A 20,026-nucleotide genomic window follows, 5' to 3' on the forward strand; every position below is an offset into this window, starting at 1 on the left:
CCTGAGCTCTCGCAGAAGAATATAAGTGCCAAGTAAATTATCCATTCCATAGTGGCTGACACGAATGTGAAACTCGGAAGTAAAAGCGTGCAAACGCGTGATTTACCGTCAACACCTCTCAACCTTTATCCAGTGATGAATTCAACACCTATTGTCCATACACCCTCATGTTCACAGGTGGGTCAAGCTCTTGTTTCGTTTAACATTTTAAATTCTGCATTCCTTGCAGGTGCATGATATGACTATATCTGCACCACTGGTTGTACCAGCTGTTTGGGTCATTCTGGAAATCTGAAGACAACAGTTTTGAATGGCCTGCTGATACAAGTTTGCAGATACTACAAGCTCTTCTACTTTACAGTGTTGTGCCCTCTGCTTCACCAGACTAGAAGAAATACATCAAATGTGCATCCTCACAAAGTGGCCACAGATGCCCGCATCACACTTCTCACCACAAAAGCCGAGTGCCCAAGTGAACATAATTTATCTTGGAAACGCCAGCCAGAGGTGAACAAGATGGCTGCGGGGAACATCCTGTTCAATCTTGTTCCAATCCTTTTCAATGGGACCAGTGCAGCCAAGGTGTGAATTCATAGCGCCTTGTGTTTTCACAGATTCGAATGACACCTAGTAGTATTTGCTGTTGACCAGGTTCCCTGGTTACTCGAGCTGTTTAATATTACAGTCACCTCAACAGACCTCACCTACAACACCTACCAAAAAGGTCACAGGCTCCCTTTCCGGACACAGGTAGGATTATCAGAACTCACGGCCATAAGAGACAGAAACATTCAAATAATCTTACTGAAACACAAGCTTTCGCATAGAGTCCGTCCTTCATTAGGCATGATACATACACACATGATACAGATACTTATACTGATGTACATTAGGGAAAGGGAACAAAGAAGGTAGTGGGGAGGAAATCCAAATTATTGTTACAAAAGAAGGCACACAGGCTTTGCCTAGTTGAATTTTCTGTTACAATAAGCTGTAACGACGACGCAAAACGTACATGTAGTAAAAGGTAAAAAGAACAAGCTTGTACAATTGCAATATGCAAGTGCCACGCTCGGGAATGCTTATAGTGGCCATGTAGTCCACAAGAGGATCTTGTAACAGAGGGTTAAGGAAAACCTTGAAGCTGCTGTCAAATCACGTGCATGTGCTGAGCTAAACCCGTGGATGCAGCATACTTGTACCCACCTTTACAGGTGTAGTTCCAATTCTGAGGGAAATGCAGAGCTTCTGCATAGCATGTGCAGAAGTATGAGCTTTCGTATACAAATGAGCTGTCATTCGGAACCAATGTATACAAGCTTCGAGATAATGCGTCTAGGTTTGACCTGGCACGCTTTCAGCATCCATGACAGCCATGAGGGACCATGGTTCGGTATAAAGAGCATAGGGAAGACATTCAGCCATGACCATATCTTATCGTCGCAGAAGATGTAGATCGCCTCCTGAGTGAAACACCAACAACTTGCAAAGATGTGAGCTACAGTGAAATAATAGCGGTCTGCAAAAGGCCTGAGCCCGCACCAATGGCTGCAATTGGTCTGGTATGAGGGAAAACATGGGAAATTTATAATAAGAAATTGAGAAAGTGTCGCAAAGATAGATGTGCACAGAGAAGGTCTAAAATTTTTGTCAACGATAGGGATGCCTCTGTTGATGTCATTCGCATGACCCCACCTGAGGCCTTCTTATACACTCTAAACCCGACACCCGATATGTACCGCATGAAAGAGGACCCGCACCTGGGCCAGGCGGTACACATGAGGTGCAGTCCTCAACCAGCAGGTACAGTCCGCGACCACTGCGAAATTCAAACGGTACAAGGGCTCCGAGACCCATCCGTACCGGCTAGATACCTTTTAAGCGCGATCTATAGCAGCTGTACCTCATGTGTACCGCGTGTTTCCGGCGCATGAGTACGAACGCCTTCTCACGATATCCATGTGCTGCAAAAATATTTCGTGTGATTCCGAATACCAGTCTATAAATTCCCTTATGCAGCAGTGCCGTAATGGATGAGCACTATCATTCTGTCAAAGAAGTGCAATAACTAGAACCCATGACCGTGAGGGATCGCATGTTTGGGAAGAATTCGTTTCTTGCAACCGCTGCAAATCAGTTTGTTTTGAAACGTAGGGGAGCGAGGACGAGTCTGCTCGGTCTTCGAAGAAATTCGTTCGACGCGTTCAAGATTGAAGTCATTTAAGGTGCGTATTATATCTCTGAAGTAATTATTCGTCTTCACGACGCATTTTCGTTCATCTTCGCTCTGATTCCCAGTGGTCCTGATCACCGGCAGGCTGGACACAACGACTGAGGGACGGAAACAACGAACTTTGTGCTTCATGCACGAACGTTGATGCGTGAATTAGAGGAGCCGAGAGTGCATTTTACACCTGGATTACACAAGCAAGTAGGCATGTTTTTCAGGCAAGCTATTTCGGTTGTTTGATTTTTTTTTCATTGTATTTTCTCCTAGGTTACGTCAAGCGATGTCGTAAATGGGTGAGTCAATCGTCTACTGTGGTTGGTGTTACGTTCTGCGGAAGAAACGGAAGTTGGGGAAGAACAGCTATCCAAAGGTGTGGAAGAGATAAAGAAGCGTGACCACAGAGCAGCTGCAGTGGTGAAGGAGAGACGCAGTGGCAGACAGGGCGTCTGAAGGTGGGAGGAACGATACCAGCGCCTACCGTTCTCTGCTACCATTGGTATGCAGAACGTTAGTCCCGTATTCGTTCGGCGGTGCTCTGCGCCTTTGGTCGAAGCGTTCCTGCCTATAGCAAGAGCCCTCAGTGTCCTTACGTCACAATTTACGTCACAACTGCCGTCCAGATCGCACACACAATTATTTCGAAAACTACAAATTACGGGCGACACTGTGTCAAAGTGATCACCAACTGCGCGTTGCTCGTCAAGTGCAAACTGCATTGTATGCAGACAACACTAGGTCTACAACGAAAGAAGCTGGCTACTTAGCGGTTAGGAGCAGCAAGTGAGTCAGGAACATAAGTCACTGCTGTTTGACAAATTGGGGATTATTTCCATGAGAGGTGGGTCCCGAGCTTTTTTTTTCGCCTAAATTTTGCAAGCAGATGAAAAATATTAAGCGTTCTCTGTCACATTTTTCATTCGTAAAATTTGTTAACTGCTAACGGCTTCACATTTCTAATTTGTAACAATTTTAGAAACTACGTCGTCAACATGAGCTGCCCATCTGCTACCTTCAAATCGGTACCTCTAAATGTTCCTCATATTGCGACGCACGTCGGAATGGACTTCGGAGTTTTCGGCGCTCATGTTTGAAAACTTTAAAGGAAATATTAAAGGAGCACTGAGGTGACCCCCCAGTTTTTGTTTTTTCTTTTTTGCTTTTCCTTTTTTGTGTGTGTGTGCAGAGTACAGACGTACGGAGTACACAGCGAGCGCGAGGGCTCTGATCCGCACACCTTTGAAAAACCTTCCTCCTCGTGAAAAGAGCGCATCGCAGAAGAAGAGGATGTCGTGACGTATGCTACTCCCCTCACGTGACCAGGGACGTCCGTTTTGCACAGCTGAAGCATGTCAAGCGAAGAAACAACTAAGAAACGAGGCACGTCACTACGTCACGGGAGTAGCGTGTCGCACGGCAGTCCACGGCTGCTTCCTCTAATGCACAGCTATAACGCACCGCAGAGCAAAATAATTTTTGCAAGGTGTCTCTCGGTGGACAGCCTGACAGACGAGCCACGATTTCGAGCGATGTTAAATGTCTCGTCATTGCTCGTTTATATTAAATAGATCGTCATACTGGTGGACCTGATCACCAGTGGCACTGGTCCGTTTCGAGATTTACGGGTTTGGACTGCAAATCCTCTATCACAGTTTCTGTACTATCCGTGTATTGGTTCCGAAACCTTGATAATGGCAAATTTGATTTGATTTGGGTTTTTCTGGCGCATTAGCTACTAAGACCATAATGCGCCAAATATTGCTCATAATGGCAAACGCAGTGTGTTTCGAAGTGGTGGTGGTGGTGGTGGTGGTGGTGGGGGGGGGGGGGGGAGACGCTTCGGGCAGCTTTCCTCGGGGTGCCGAGTGGGAGATTTCCCTCCTGCGCACTAATGTTTTTCTCCTGGGTTGGTCTGGTGGGTATGCATCTACCTGCTTGCCCACCAAAACTATACAAAACCACAAATACATACCACAACACTACCCCACGTTAGACTATTTTCTACAATATCACAATACTATGGAGAGGAAGAAAACGTAGATGAAATTTTTAAATATTTTTTATTTATTATTTTTGTAACGTCTCCCAATCGAACGTTAAGTTGTTTCATTCTAAGTTGCATTGTTAGTAGCGCTTGTAGTTTATGTCCTCCAGCCTCCACCAAAGCTGAACACCACGAACTCACTCCTCAAAAATTCCTGTCTCTCTGCTCGAACGATAGTAGATCGCGCCGCAGCTTATCGTATCGCAGAAAGCGGACGATTGCGGTGTCGTAGGACTTTCAATCTCGTTTATTTGTTTGAAAGATGACTCTCGTCGAAAAAGCCTGATAGCGGCGGGATTTATTTACCCTCAGGGCCTTGAGGCAATACAGAAGGGAGTGGTTAAAGTCCAAGTATGCAACGTTGGAATGTGTGCTGCCTCGGGGCCTGAAAATATCTCTAGCTGGAATTGGAATATTACGTAGCGTTTCTAAATGTTACCTCTCGTGTGGAGAGGTGTGACGTGAATGCAGTATTATGCCTGGGTGCGATCACTTGCGTTATTCAGGTTACATTCTAGCGTATCAGCGTGGTATTAAGACATTTTTAGCGCGGAAAAGTTCAGGATCCATGATTACCAAATCGAAACAAAGGCGTCAGCGTCATATTTCGAGCGGTCTGTTAGGCAGACATAAGCGCAAGATAAGGAGAAAAAGATCCCACACTCCCCATGCTTCCTGGCTAGTCAGAATATGAAACAGCAGTAGTCATCGAGTGCCGCTGGCGGGGATCGAACCCACACCTTGTACTGCTGGTCAGTTGTGCCACTCGGAATAGTCCCAGAGTGAAACGAGCTGTACATGCTATGCTGTATGTATGTATAACTGTGAGCAGAACAGTGACAGATACAATACTTTAAAAGCGATAAAACACCCGTGCCGGGGAACAAGTCAAAAGACGACACAACACACAGGCACAGTTTTAACCATTTTTGACAGATACAAGCAGCGCTATTGTACCTGACCAAAACTACTATGTGCTGCAATGTGTGTCACCTTCACTGTTTCAGTTCATGTGTACCTTCACTGCGTCTGGTACAGCGCTGCATACTATGGCGGGCATGAAAGCCAGACCCGCATAATTTGTAGGACTAAACATCACGCGCATTGTCCGCTCCCTCGTGCGTGGGTTGCTTCCTGTACTGGGTACGAGCTCCTACCACATAGTGCAGGGTGAAGAGGTCGTGAAGCGGCGTCTAGAAGAGGAAATGGCATGTGGATTATCATCATTGCTACTGTTGTTCGTGTGCTGCATGGTCCTCTTGCTATGCACTCAGAACCTTTCTCTTCGACGTCTGGTAAATGGCGTCACCTAGCGGCAACTCATTCGCAAAGGATTCGCCCCCGCAAGTAACTTGCATGTCTGCCCTTATGAAAATGAAATCTGCCTGTCTATTGGCATCTTTTAGACATTCTTTGGCTTCTTTGGCTTTTCTTTTGACTTTGATTTCCTATCGACAATTGCACCAATTGTCCAAACACTGGCTGTAGACGGAAGTTGGCCTTTCTTTTCCCTGAATGTCTAAAGAGGTTACACCAAAGGAAATCTATTGACTGCCTTTGGACTTATCTTCTCTTTATTGTCAAAAGAACAGTCTATAGGTGGTCCAAAGAATGACAAAAAAGTGTTCCAACGGAAGAAAGAATAAGAAAACTCGTCTAATATGGAAGGTGGAAGTCTAACCGCAGGGTGTTTAGGGCGTATTTCGTCTTTCTGTACAGCGTGGCACATTCAATAGCTACACCACTTTGCGGCACAACACCCACTGACTTGATGATCGCGCGATTTTTGGCCATCAAACAGGACAGCAGCGTCAACGCATCGCTATGACGACACGCAGTGAAATGGGTCTATACCTTAATTTGCCAGCGTTTTCAGGACGTCCACCTGTGAGCACGCAGCATGAACTGGAGTTTCCTTCGAGAAAACAGATACCATATATTACTTGTCTTGCGAGCTTCCGCAAAGTCGAGTGTCGTGCTTGCGTCTGAGTCAGAATGAAGGGTGAGGTGCCCCACCTTAATTAGATTACACACACATCCAACACTGCAGTCAGGAATTGCGTTGAGCATTAACTCACGACAAAGATAACGATTGTGTTTGTAGCTGCTTTCGGTTTGAGACAGCCAGTACGTCCACCGAAAGGCAAACCTGTGCAGTGAGACGGGTATTTGCAGCAATGTGAACCTGCATGGCAAATTACACACTGCACAAATTTGGCCTTCAATGGACATACTCAATGTCTCAAACAGAAAGCAGTTACAAACACATGCGTTATCTTGGTCGTAAGCTAATACTCCAAGCAATTCCTTACTTCAGTGTTGGATGTGTGTGCAATTGAATTATGCTGAGGCACCTCACCCTTTATTCTGACTCAGAGGCAAGCAGGACACTCGAGTTTGCGGAAGCTCGCAAGAGAAGTAATATATCGTATCTGTTTTCCCGTGGTACGTGTGCCACTGATGGCTATGTATTGCTTCTCAACACGGGTAAAAAAAACATCAATACAGTTTCACACAACAGGAACTCAACAGAATTGGAAGAGGTACGCGGTGGCCACTTTTCAACATCTGTCAATAATTTGCGAAAGCTCCGGCTATTGCCGGAGCTTTCGCTGAAATGTGTGCTTCGTGAAAATGTGTGCCCTATATTAAGACATTCCTATGAGGAGAGAAAAGGAAAATATTCCATAGATTTTCTTTTGAACTGCTCTCTACGGAAAGTGGGTGCAGGGGGAGTAATCAAAAGAAAAGGCAATGACTGTCAATAGATGTTCACAAGGCACAACAAATGTGTGTCTGTGTGAAACAACGCTTCCCGATAGCCCACCATAGCAAGTATGTGATATAGGATAGCAGCCAAACTATAAATGACAGGTGACTTGAACGAAAATTAATCGCATAGGGTCAAATGGTAATAGTCTATAGCAGGTCAACAGAAAAAAGTCTATAGACTGTCTGCACCAAATAGCTAAAGGGAGGAAAAAGAAAAGAAAAACCTCTATCCAAATAAAGTCTATTGCCTGTTTGGACTTTTGCTATAGAAATTCAATAGCACGTCCATAGATTTTTCCACAAGGGTGTACGCCACCGCTCATCTCTATGTGAAGTAGTGTATATAGGCGGATAATTTTCAATCTGCTCGAGTGGTTGGGGCACAACGCCTCATCCCCTTTCATACGCAGAGGTAAGAGCACGTTGTGTGTGTTGCAAAGTTTGTGTTGATGTGAGGCAAACTATTACAGGATTTTTATGATATGAATATAGGATTTACCTGGCATGAAACGCGCGACTCTTAGGATATCGTGTTTGCTGGGTAACCTTCTCGGAGGGGACTGCCCCCCGCCCTCTGGGAGAGTTCTCGGCGGGGGGTCCTGCCCCTAAGCCCACATGTAGTCGGCGCCTATTGTACTGCATAGATCGTGATACTCAGCCAACCAATTTTGTTGTTTTTCGTTTCTTTTTACAGGGTGGACAAGACTTCGCCACGTGCATAGGACAGCGTGCTGTGAAGTTCGCGCTTGCACACTACAGCGGTGTCCCATCCCAACATTGAAGAGCGACCCACAATCGATACCAATTTCATGACAAATCGTGGCCGGGCTACAATGCCTCTCCGCTAGATGTCAGCAGGAATGAGCCCTTGAGTTTCAATTGTAAATCCCTAGTCTTACACAATGCAATAGAGTTCTGCGTGATTTACGTCATTGCCACGTGACCCGCCCACTGGTGGGCAAAACTAACGCACGTGGCCATATACGCCAGAACAACGCGAATAGTTCCGAGAGCGGCCGGCGCCCACCGCTTTGACGCTTCACTCGCTGCAGTGTTTACATAACACGTGGAAGTCTATTAAATTCTGAAGAAAGACTTGAACTTTCGTTTCCAAAACAAAGCAGAGAATGCTTATGTTAAACAGATGAAGTTGAAATGTATTTATTTAGTAAGGCATTTGGCGAACTTGTGATGTAGGAAGTGCTTCAACATCTTCACCCGGGGATAACTGCCTGGAAAGTCTGCGTCGGCGCATAGTTTCTTGAAGCCGCACTCTAATGAGTGCACGGCCCAGCTTCCAGTAAATTTGAAGTCCACCGTGGCCATGCACATCTGCAGAATAGTACGGATGAGTCATACTATGAACTGCCAGTGTACAGATAGTTTGTATGCAGAACTACTGAACGGGAGGGAAAATGACGCTCTCCCCTTATACACGACATTTTTCTTCTGTTGGCTCTGTTTCGATTCACCCTAGTAGATTCTTAAAAGGAAACTTTACCACATGAAGCAACCGTTACACAAGACGATGGCAGTGATTTCCCCAGAAATTCACTGCTGGGAGGGGTGCCGAGCTTTCAAGGGGGGGGGGGGGGGGTATGCTTGGTGAAAATTCCACTTACGAAGTATTTTCTGAGACACGGAAAGAATCGTGGCACAATGGTGACATATCTGCACAGCTTTCCCGTTTTATTTGCACATGATATTACATTAGAACTCAGTACATTAGAATGCAGATTCATTATGAACGACATTTCACATTAAGATGCATAGTCACACGACCAACAAAGAAAAAAGGCTAGCACCTTATCTCACGAAGCTCAATGAATACCTAGCAACCAACGGTGAAGACCTTAGACGAAAAAAGCAGAATACCTCGCTTGATTGAGTTGGGCGCAAATGCTTCTTGATGACTAACATTGAGTTTGCGTGCCCGCACCATTTTTGCTCGTATATGAGCGCAATATATGCATTGAACAGTCACTTTCAAATGATTTTGGACAAATGCATGGTACGATCATCTGCACGACTGTGGTCCTACAGCCCAAGTTTGACAGTACAGGATGTAACACGCTGCGCCGGACTCACTACCAGAACGTGTTGGTGGCCGAGCTGGGTGGGGTCACCTGAGAAATTTCGGGGGGGGGGGGGGTGTTGCAAAAATGCAGGGAGGGTGTACACCCCCCCTGGGGGGGTGTAGGGAAATCCCTGCATTTTTGCAACACCCCCCCCCCCCCCGAAATTTCTCAGGTGACCCCCCCTGACCCCCTGGTCAGGTGACCCCCTGGGGGGGTGTAGGGAAATCCCTGGATGATGGCATTGCCACTTCTGAATTGTCGCAAGAGAGCGTAAGATATCAGTGTGCCATGTGGTTCTAGTTTAAAAGCGTACTTCTGCAAGTGGTCACAGTTTTCAGCCTCTGGTTTTACATGGTTGAATATGTTCTCAAATGCTTGAGAAGTAAGATCGAAGTATGAGAAACTAATTAGCAAAGTGAGGAATTTAAGATATGACCAGCAAAAACTGGACCTAGCTGTCTTCGATCGTCTGAGTTGATTGAATTCAGTTGCGTGCGAGTGAGGAATCCATCTAGCGGTGTCGTGACACTGCCCGGGTCGGGTTTGCGGAGGGTCGTGCGTTTTAGGTAATTGCAATAATGCCGACCAAGTGTGACGATACTTTCGCTACTACCACCATTTCTCAGTATTGAGTGCTGCCCTCTTGGGAGAAAAAGTCTCCTAACTATAGTCTAGAAATCCCGTCGAGGGCTTTCGTGTCCCACAGCACCACCTATTTTTATTACATTTAAGGGACTGTGAAACAATTTTTTCTGCTTTGTTTGACAGAAGGCGCTCCCTTGAATACACAACCGATAAGGGAGCGGCATTTGAGGCACGTTCTACGTTCAGAAAGGAGGATGGTTTTCTCACGAGATGATTGAAGCGAAGCACCGAAGTTATACAAAGATCATGCACCTGGCGACACGCCACTGTTTGTGGCCACGGGATTATCAGCAGCAGAAACTTGAAACGTCATTCATGATGTCAAATCGCACCGAATGGGATACCAATGGTTGGCCCACGGCCGTACCGAGGCAAGCCTGGGTGGGGCAGATAAACCAGAGTTTTCTCTACAGGCAGAGAGTTTTCAGAGAACATTTTATCCGGTGTATTGTAGATTCCACCGTCCCTTAACCTCAAGTGGCAAATGCCAGGATCATCCATTACCTTTTTCTCCATGGTGTCCCTCAGGTCATATCCTACAATCCAAGTGCCATTTAGGTTTGCAGAAACGTGCAATTGCCGCTGATGGTCCAAAATATCTTTGTACTGTTGCCAATCTAATCCGCCTCTGCAGACCTTGAAGCACAGAAAACAACACGGTTCACATGCGGAGAAAATATGCTGGCATTTGCAGTCAAGCATGTTTATCTTGCGGCATAATAGACCTCTACCCGAGAAATGTCATCATGACGTTGGTAGACACACTGAAATCGAAACAAATCATCGTGGCTTTCGGGCGCGACCTTGATCGCCCTTAGCTCTAAGCGTAGTTGGACTCTACCAAATTGGTAGCACTGTTAGAGAGGGAGGGAGAGGTCTATTGATGACCTTCTGAAGTCCTATAACAAGGGTAGAACAGCGGTTAACCGAGCTCTTATATGCCCAACATATCTTTCCTGTCACATCGTTAGCCTGTTTGATAGGCTGTTCCACAATCCTGACCACAGTTAAGAAGCCTATGAAAGTGTACTCTAAAGACAGACTGAACAGTTTCCAGCAGGCAACTTACGTAGGGTTCCAAACCAGACACCACAGTCTGCTTGCAGCCGCTTTTTATTCCTATCTCTGTTGGCCGTTTCTCTGGTGAAAATTCGGTCCAGACGCCGCATAGTGAAAATGTCATCATCTCCATTGTCTGCTTGGGCAACTTTACGACCTTGCGAAAGTTGAGAAGCTCCATCTGCAATGATATTGATATGATTTTATATGTTTAGGTTAGGTTGGGTAATGACATGTTTGTAATATACATATTATGTGCATTAGGTTGTACAGGAGAAGATTTTCCCCTATGTGAGCCCGGATTGGCGATGATGGAGTATCCCGAAAGGTCCGGTGTGCTGCGGTGTACTGCGGAGCTTCTGAGTTCGTGGCTCACAAACTGACTGGGTCAAGCCATGGCACGCTGCAGTAGTGGCGCGTCATCGTCGTCCACAGGCCACTACGTCACCCATTCCTCAGGCTCGAAGCGAAGCTGTGCTTGTGACTGAGACCTCGTCGATACCATGAAGAGAATAACGAAGACGACTCGTGGATGGGGTATGGCTCGGCACACGGCTTCGTATTGCAGTGGATCCAGCACCAACAGTATGAGGTGGACAAGTGTTCTGGCAGCCTCCCGGACTTACGACTCTGAATGAGCGTTGTCGCCAGAGAAGAGCCGGAGGGCGACCACCGCAAGGCAGATGAAGGCCGGGAAGGGAGCTCAGTGTGGTCCCCTCCAGCCCCTAGTAGAAGAGTGGTCCCCGTGCCCCTTGTCTGCGAATGGGGGAAGTGGCTGCTGGCTTTCCGAAAAAGAGAACCAATGGGAAGAATATGTGGGAATGTAGCGAGGGCTGCGTTCCTCGACTGCTGGTGTAGAGGAGATGAGAGCAGGAGATGAGAGCGGGAGGAGATGAGATGAGTCTTGGTTGGCAACGAAGGAACGTCCCGAAGGTTCGGATACGCTGGGAAACTTCTCAACCCGTGGCATCACTCTAGGACATTAAAATAATCGGGAGAACGTTGCCGATATAGAACTGTCTAGGTTATGCTATGGTGCGGCGCAGCAGTGGCGCATCATTATCGCCGTCATCGTCCACGGACATGTACCAGGTAAAGGCCTGTAAGTTGCAGCCTCCTGTAAACAATTTGGGGGTGGAATAGTCCAGCGTGAAGGTTGGGTCAAATTTCTGGTCTAGGGTCAAATCCCTAGCATTTGCTTACATCCCGAACTGTCTCGACTACAAAGATCGTGAGCCGCAACTGAATGCAGACGCAACCAGCAATTGGGTAGCGGGTTGTGGTGTCGCCACATGATTGTCATTTTAATCCACATCGTCACTGTTATGTAACCCCATGTAGATATACATTGACACATTGTAATAAACTTTGTACATCTGGTACGCTATATTTTGGCGATGGGCGATTCGGCCCTACGTGGCTTTTCGCGTTCTGCTGCTACACGCCATGAACTACGGAAGCCTGCCATACCTTCTTCATTCTTGGACTGGCGGAGGATGTTCCAATATTACTTGGATTGCGTGGCGGATGACACGTGTTTGGAAATGCAGTTCGTATCAGTACTTACAGTATAATGATCAACGCATGCAGCAGCACCCTACACGTGTACGATATTTGTTGGGCCGTGTCAACTTCAGGTGCCAATATAGAACCAGTTCATCGTTACTATGGCAGACTGGCGGAAGGAATATGTAAGAAGGCACGCTAGGCAGAGACTCCTCTCTTTCTTGTCAGTATTTCCTCTTTCTGATCATTTCTGCACATGAACGTGTGTACTTTCAGGCATGAAAGCTCAGTTTGAATAAATGCAGATGCGTAGATAAAAACAAATTTCAAGCCCGCGAGTTAAGGTATGGGGAGGTACGACGAGGTACGGCGGGGTAAGGTGAGGCAACGTCAGGCCAGGACAGGCGAGGTGAGGTGAGGTAAGAGATACGTTCGAAGGTTAGAAGCATGAATAATTTAATTACAAGACTTTCGTGCAGTAGTCTGCATTTCTTCAGGTAACAAAAAACGAGGCACGGCGAGATTTTATTCATGATCAACGCACGAAAAAACGGATGGTGGGGGAAGAGAAGAGAGAGGGAGAAAGTGAGCAAGAGTTATACAAAAACCTCAGATGGCAGACGGCTTAAAGGGACTCTGACCAGAAGTTCGACAAATATTTCGTTTGCATCTATTACGAAGGTATAATATGCCTCCAAGCCACACGCGAAATATTTTGGCTATGCGCGGAGGCAAAGTTTGCCAAACGGGGAGCTGAAAACCGGCTTCGCTTTTCCCCCTCAACTCGCGTAATCGGGGCCGAAATCTAGCCTCTTTGCAGTGGACATCCGCCAATTTCCGTGTGCGTGACGAAATCACGAGGGCCACGTTTCATTGGGCGCCTGGACCGGAAGTTCTGTTGTTAGTGAGTGAGAGCGCCGGCATCCGTCCGGAAAGCGATCTTCAATATGGACGTCGAAGGAAGAAATGCGGAGACTTCTTTCTGACTTTTCTGCGATCGAGAGGAAAATTCTGCGTGCTGAACAGCTCGGTAGGCTTTCGAAACGTCGCCGATGCCGCGAATGCGAGACGAAGTTAGAGCTCTACGAACATCAGTCACAGATGAAGCAAACAGCATGAGTCGCCTGTCATCAGGTAAGCGATGAGCTTTTTAACGCACACTGTGATCGAACATGTAAACGTTCTCAGAAATTTCGTGTTCTGATATCTAATGCGCACTTGCTGTTCATGGTGCCGGTGTGGCTGGTGTGTCATAATGCCGAAGGAGATCGAATGCTTGTGCTGCAAGGAGCTCGAAAACACTGCCGAATGACTGCAGTATGAGTGCATTACAACCCACAAAGATTTCCAACTTCTATTCTTCAATATGACTGTCCTGAAGGTCGCATATTCAACTCCGTGGGCAGCGCGAACCTATGAGCGACTATATTCACAAGTAAGTCACATGTGTCCTTGTCGAACGATGTTAAAATTTGGGCGCCCAAAACTGGTTTGGTCCTGCAATAAAGTCGTTAAAAACTCCAGTACAGGGCGCAGCACATAAAAAGGCTATACAGTACACGACTCTGAACTGGAGAAAACCAATGTAGGCAATTTTGTAATTGTCACTATGCTGTGTCCTGAGTCACGTTTTTATGTATTGCCCTGTGCATAAGGTTTTAGCGTAGGTTTTTAGCGATATTGAGTGTTCTTGATTGTCGATTCAGTGAAAAGTAAAACAATGTTGGGTTCTAAAAGAACACAGCATGTGTAGTAATGTACAAGGTGTGGGCAGGTAAACTGCAGTTGCTCTCAGGTACATGTAGAAATGACATTGCACACACACTGTACTGTAACCGGTTATCTATTTGCCTAAACTATATTTTATGTACATCTCTGTACATGCAGATACACTGCGTATCGCCAGTTTGCAAGGTGAGTATGGCACAAGCTTGGGAAAAACAAGATCATGGTCATCCCAGCCTGTGCAGTGAAGAGGGTCTGGCAAGCCTTTCCCACAGTAAATGCCACAGGCTTCAAGTACCCAAGATCCTAACTGGGGGTACTCTTCGCACAGCTCGTCTATCACATTTAAAATAATTCAGCATCTGTATTTAGGATGATCTATAGCTCTCAGGATGATGCATGGTTCATGAGTTCAACATCTTGTGTTGAAACACAGCACTAGTGCTTTTTAATGAGTCTTGCGGAACGATAGATGAGCACTCCTTTCGTGACATTGTGTACCATTGCTACTGTGAACAATTTCTTGAGCAAGACTGATGAACGAACGAAAAATAGTCTTGTCTTCCAAATATGTATGTTCCTTGTAACCTCCGTATTTGTTAAGTGACCCATGTTGATGTTCCCCCCTCATGTAATGCCTGCAATGGCCTTTGAGATATATTCATAAATAAATAAATCTCAAAAACCGGAAAAAAATGTAACACGTATCCTCTCTTTGTGTGAATGATACATGCACATTCTCATAAGATTTTTACGTAGTCACACTTTGCCTCATTTTGCATAAAGCCTAGTTCCACCTCTTACATCATCTCCACATCTTCAATCTCCAAAGCAGTACAAGGCTAAAGTAATCAGCTACTACATAAAAAGAAGGAGGGGAGGAAAACAAACGCTGGCACATCTAAAATTCGAAGAAACCCTGGTACTTTCACGGGGCTACTCACGGCTCAGTGCTGGATCAGATCCCGATGGAAAACAGCTTTTCTGAGCCTCAGTGATAGATTCCCTTGATTGCACTGACTGTGCGGCACAACTCATTGGCTTGGTGGCAAGTGGGACAAGACAACAAGAAAGGGAGCAAGGAACATCTCTCTACGGTCCTAAGAAGGATATCAACATTACCTGTCAAGATACAGCATTTCATGTTGCTTTCAGTAAGTACAACACTCCTCATAGCAGTTACCATTTGTGTTGGGAAAGCATGCTGAAGTTAGCTCAGGCAGTGCATCCAGAACTGTGAATCGGGTTCATAGAGAGCACCTGGTGAGAGGGACAGCAGCAGTGTCCAGTAAAGACTCTCCAGGAATTTTGTGCAGGTTTGGGGGACACAGCTTTTAATAGTGTTGATGGAAAGCAGGGTGTGTGAAACTATGACTTCTGGTAGATGAATTCTTGTTATTTATAACCAGGTACCCATGTTCTAGTAATCTAGAAAAAGCCTTGGCTCTCTTGGAGGAAATTGCTAATGAATCTGAGTGTCTTTTGTGGAAACAGGCTGTAACTGCCTTTCTATCCACCCTTCTTAGTTGCCCTAGCAAAAGCAAATATGTAATGCTGTACACCATATCTGATGCTAGCACACTAATTGCTTTGAGTGTTCTCAGGCTTCTGAAATGGAGCTACCTCGTACAAACGCTGTGCCATGTCGGCAAGAACATAAATCAGATTGCCTTTACTTTTTAAGTTGGCCCTTCAGTGCTTCATGTGACTGCAAGGATGGCACCCCCAAAACAATAGGCAGCAAGAATGATTTCTGCAATGTATTGAGCTTTGTAAAACAACAACTTTATTTGAAAATATATTCCAAAAGCCGGGTGACAACCTCATAATGACCGCTCAACACAACGAATAAAAACAGAGCGTAAACGTTTTGTCGCCTATCCGGGTGGCATCATCAGTACAACAGAGGCCAAAGATGAGCACATCAGCCTATCTAAGAGGGAATCTTACACATCCGATAGGGGGCCACGGTATGTATTACAGGCTGAAGCATCACACCTGATAAAGCAGGATTCTAAGAACTTTCTAGGGCCCCATCGCTAGTCATGAGCAAAGGTTACTGCACCATCAAGATATATGTCCCTTAGGACAGCAGTGGTAGACTGATTCGGTCCTGTTTAGTTAAGCTAAGCATTAGTAGCCCTGGCAACTGGCTCTTTTAGTCTTGTCCCACGTCTTTTGTCTATCTCGCCAATGTAGGTTGCATCACATTCTATGCACTCGACTTGATATGCACAGTCAAAATGCCTGATGGGCACAGTGCCCTCCAAATAGCGTATGAAATACGTTGGATGAAAGGAATGCGGACCACCGATTTGACTCCTTTCATGTTGTTTTTGATTGTTCTCTGTTGGAGGGATGATGCCACCTGGATAGGCAATGAAATGTTTACTCTCTTTATTCTTAATTGTTGTGTTAAGCCAGTGTTCTCAGTAAAGGATTTTACATTATGAACTTTGTTTGAATGATGATTACTGGCGAGCTTCATACCCTGGGCCACTACTCTAACAATTGCTTGTGGTAGTGTGGCGAAATGGAATAACGAGCCTTGTAGACAATTTACTTGGCAATATATTTATTTATCTATCATAGGTTGAAGAACCCAGTGTGGTGTTACATAACGGAGGGGCACGTAATCATGCAAGACCGATCACCAAAAGTCCTTGCTTTTGACTAGATTAAAATGTGAAGCGATTGTAACATAACAAATGCTGCATGGTGGCGATATGATAGGTTCTCCTCACGAGTTGTCGCCACGGTTACGGTTAGAAACTGCATATCCAGGTAGCAGGATCAAATTTTAATTAGGCTACTTTGGCCAACACGCGAGCATAGAGCATAGTGTCAAAAGCCCTTACAAAATAAAAAGAATACTACATCTACGTGGACCCAGAAATCAAGACAGTTTGAAATGATGTGAACGAATTCCACTACGTTAGTTTTGCCTGAATACCCTTTTGTAAAGCCATGCTGGAATTTTAAAAAAGGAATCGACATGGTAGTACATGATGTCCTCCATTAGTTTACAGGGAACCGTAAAAAGTGGAGCTGGTTAATAGATAGAAGGAGCATAGTTGTCACCTCTTCTGAAGACAGGAATAAGCTTGAGAATTAATGTCCTCGACTAGTACACATACTAAGAACCTTTGACACAGATTAACGTATCTTCATTCCAGCTCTTTCACTTTCAGATGTTCATCTCTGTTGAGTGGTCTGTCATTCTTGTAATATAGATTGGAATTGAAATGCAGGTGCATAAGGGATGCTCTGAAAGAAAAGTGTTTGGTTTTAGTCCTCTTAATGTTTCTGAAAACGAAAACAAACTTCACGGTGACTATGAAATGAGCAATTCCAGGATGACAGCAAAAAATATATCTCGCCATATCATTATATCCACCTGGCACTTCAATTGAATAATGGCAGTTGAAGATGATGATGATTCAATTTAATGACGCATAAGCAACTCGGGCTATAGTGCGCCAAAACCATGATAAAACTGTGACTTGTTAAATATCAAGACGATTATACTAAAATAATATACTTTGTTGGTTGGTAAATTGAGATATAGACAAAAACATGATATGATAAAAATAAGCAATTGTAGAAAAGGCAATTGTTGGCTTTGTGTGACTGATGTCGAGTTTGCCACACTACGTGTTGAATAATAATGTATGCTGATACGCTGTAGCATATAAAGTACAATCATACACACGCTCAATATGTGGTGGATATGTGAAACCAATATACACATACTTACATTTCAAACTTTCTTGACAAAGGCAGTCGAAGTCTGTCGGATTTGCCAGACTCTATACAAAGCCAGTAAGCACAGTGTGGAATAACTGATTCATCTTACGAAGGCAGAGGTGCAGCTACCACGACGCTTCGTCATCTCAATGCTTCGGAGCGGCATAGCCTAGTCAGAAGCCATCAGAAGGATCTCATAAAGATAACTTGGTTGAAAAAGTGGAGGGTTCTGTGGGATATGTAAGAAAGCATACGCGTTACACAACAGCTACGAGAATGATCGACTGCACCTGCATGGTTGTCAGTACCTAGACTTGGAACTGAAAAATAAATGTGCTAACCTTGTTGATACTACTTTTCCGTCAGGACCACACGAGAGCACATTTGGTTTCTTTAGTTGAAGGTATCATCAGGTCCCCATGCTCCTTTGAGGTGCAGCAGACAGAAGTTCTCTGAGGCGAGTGACTGCCGTTGCGGTTCGTCGCTTCGCAGCAGATCAAGAACAGTACACCGCAACGATAGGTGAAACGTTCAGAATATGGTGACCAACTCCAACACCAACCCAATGACCCGAACAAAAAGGATGAACCGGGAGTCACACAAGTTCGCAGTTCGCAAGCTCGGCATACGGCATCCATTACAGCTGACCGGATACGGAAGCATATATCGAACGCCGTGTACAGATTGAAAAGAAAATCGTAGAAACTGTTGCAGGTGATAAACGCAGGGTATATTTTTCTTTTTGAGGCTCTGTAACAAAAACATATTAACGTAGAAATGCCATTTCATGAAGGAAATTGACAGATATTGCGTGACCACGTGACGCGTTTGAGCCAATTGTGGGTGTTGCGAGTGGCCCCCGTGTTGACGTCATCTTGATGGTGGGCCGGGGTGGATATTCTATATAAACGTATGTTTTCTCGGTTTGACGCTAGGCGTGCTGCACTCGGATGAAGCCGAATGTTTAAAATTCGAGTTTAGAGAAACCGTGGGGTTTTAATGCGTGAATTTTCGCATGGAGAGTCCTTGTTGGGTGCTTTATCGACTACAAGTACGAAAGAGCTCCCACAGTTTCTGGTCAGAGTCCCTTTAAGATGCATGACTTGAAAATCCGAGACAAGGTAGAGGATGATATCAGGATCCTGTTGTGTTTGCATGTGATCGTCCTCTACCTTGTCTCGGGTTTTCAAGTCATGGATCATCACCACCAGCTCGCTTGCTACGTAACTTTCCTTCCCCTCGGCTTAAAATGGACACAAAATTTCGGGAAGCAGTTTAACCTGGCAAAGCCAAATGGAACGTCCAAAAACGTTCCATTTAGCTCCAAATTCCACGTTAGCTTTGGCTCGAAATTCCACGTTAGATTTGGCTCCGAAAACGTAAAGTCTCGCTGTACCATGTATTTTGTTACGTCAAGAAGTGCAGACTACTGCTCTGCATTCTAAATGCAGATGCTCAGATCCGTTTGATCTCTATTTGCTTTCGCCTCCTCCCGTACCTGACGTTGTTTTTCAATTGGTCTTTCTGCGTCAACAAGTATAAGAAACAACGGGAGGACTATTACTGTCTTACCATGCTGGGCTGTAGCGGTGTTGGAGAATTACGCCACACCGTCGGGCCCGTTGAAACACATTCCGCAGAGTTGTAGAGCGACGTCTGGTACACCAGTATGCGGGGATTGACTCTTCTGTCGAGCATAGCGATGGATAATGTAAACCACTGTTTTTATGCCTTGTACGTCTGTGTCTATATTTTCAATTCGACTCACTGGATGGCGCTTAGAAAATTCCGTCGAAATACTTCATGCGATATATTAGCTTTAGTGTGAGGAAGGACTGAAACGCCCCAGAAGATGAACGCCTGCCTCCTGCCCTTGCTGTTTCCTGTTTGACGACGCAGCTCCTGCAACAACAACAACAACATGAAAAAAAGTCACATCTCCATAACAATAAAGATCAAGGACAAGGATACCCTAGCACTGTACTAGAGGAAAAGTGGATCATACTCAGGAAGAACTAAAAAAAATAAAATGTCAAAGCGTTAACTCGATAATCCTTGTGCAGCGTGATAATAAAAGACATTTGGCGCTAAACATACCAGGAGCCTCTACTTAAGAAGATAGCCTATCGTGTTGCCAACCATCGTCATGCACTAGGAACAACAGCAGTTAGGCGCTGATTTTATTTACAGTACTGACAAATACAGCTAAAGTTGGTTAAATCA

At 45.3% G+C, this 20,026-nt stretch overlaps 2 protein-coding genes across 2 annotated transcripts in view; one reads left to right on the forward strand and one right to left on the reverse strand.

Moving 5' to 3' along the window:
• LOC135388272 (uncharacterized) overlaps positions 1-20,026 on the forward strand; it is a 363,678-nt gene that overhangs the window by 246,917 nt on the left and 96,735 nt on the right. The window lies entirely within an intron of this gene.
• The window catches only part of LOC135390018 (uncharacterized), a 49,850-nt gene continuing 38,012 nt past the window's right edge, over positions 8,189-20,026 (reverse strand). Inside the window, exons 10-14 of the mRNA XM_064620042.1 lie at positions 19,572-19,705; positions 19,376-19,490; positions 10,836-11,006; positions 10,271-10,402; positions 8,189-8,375 (exon numbers count right to left, since the gene is read on the reverse strand). Coding sequence (XP_064476112.1) covers positions 8,205-8,375; positions 10,271-10,402; positions 10,836-11,006; positions 19,376-19,490; positions 19,572-19,705 — 723 coding nt within the window. The 3' untranslated portion in view covers positions 8,189-8,204. The remainder of the gene's footprint in view (positions 8,376-10,270; positions 10,403-10,835; positions 11,007-19,375; positions 19,491-19,571; positions 19,706-20,026) is intronic.

This window comes from Ornithodoros turicata, chromosome 3, assembly GCF_037126465.1.
Source record: "Ornithodoros turicata isolate Travis chromosome 3, ASM3712646v1, whole genome shotgun sequence".
Taxonomy (NCBI): Eukaryota; Metazoa; Arthropoda; class Arachnida; order Ixodida; family Argasidae; genus Ornithodoros; species Ornithodoros turicata.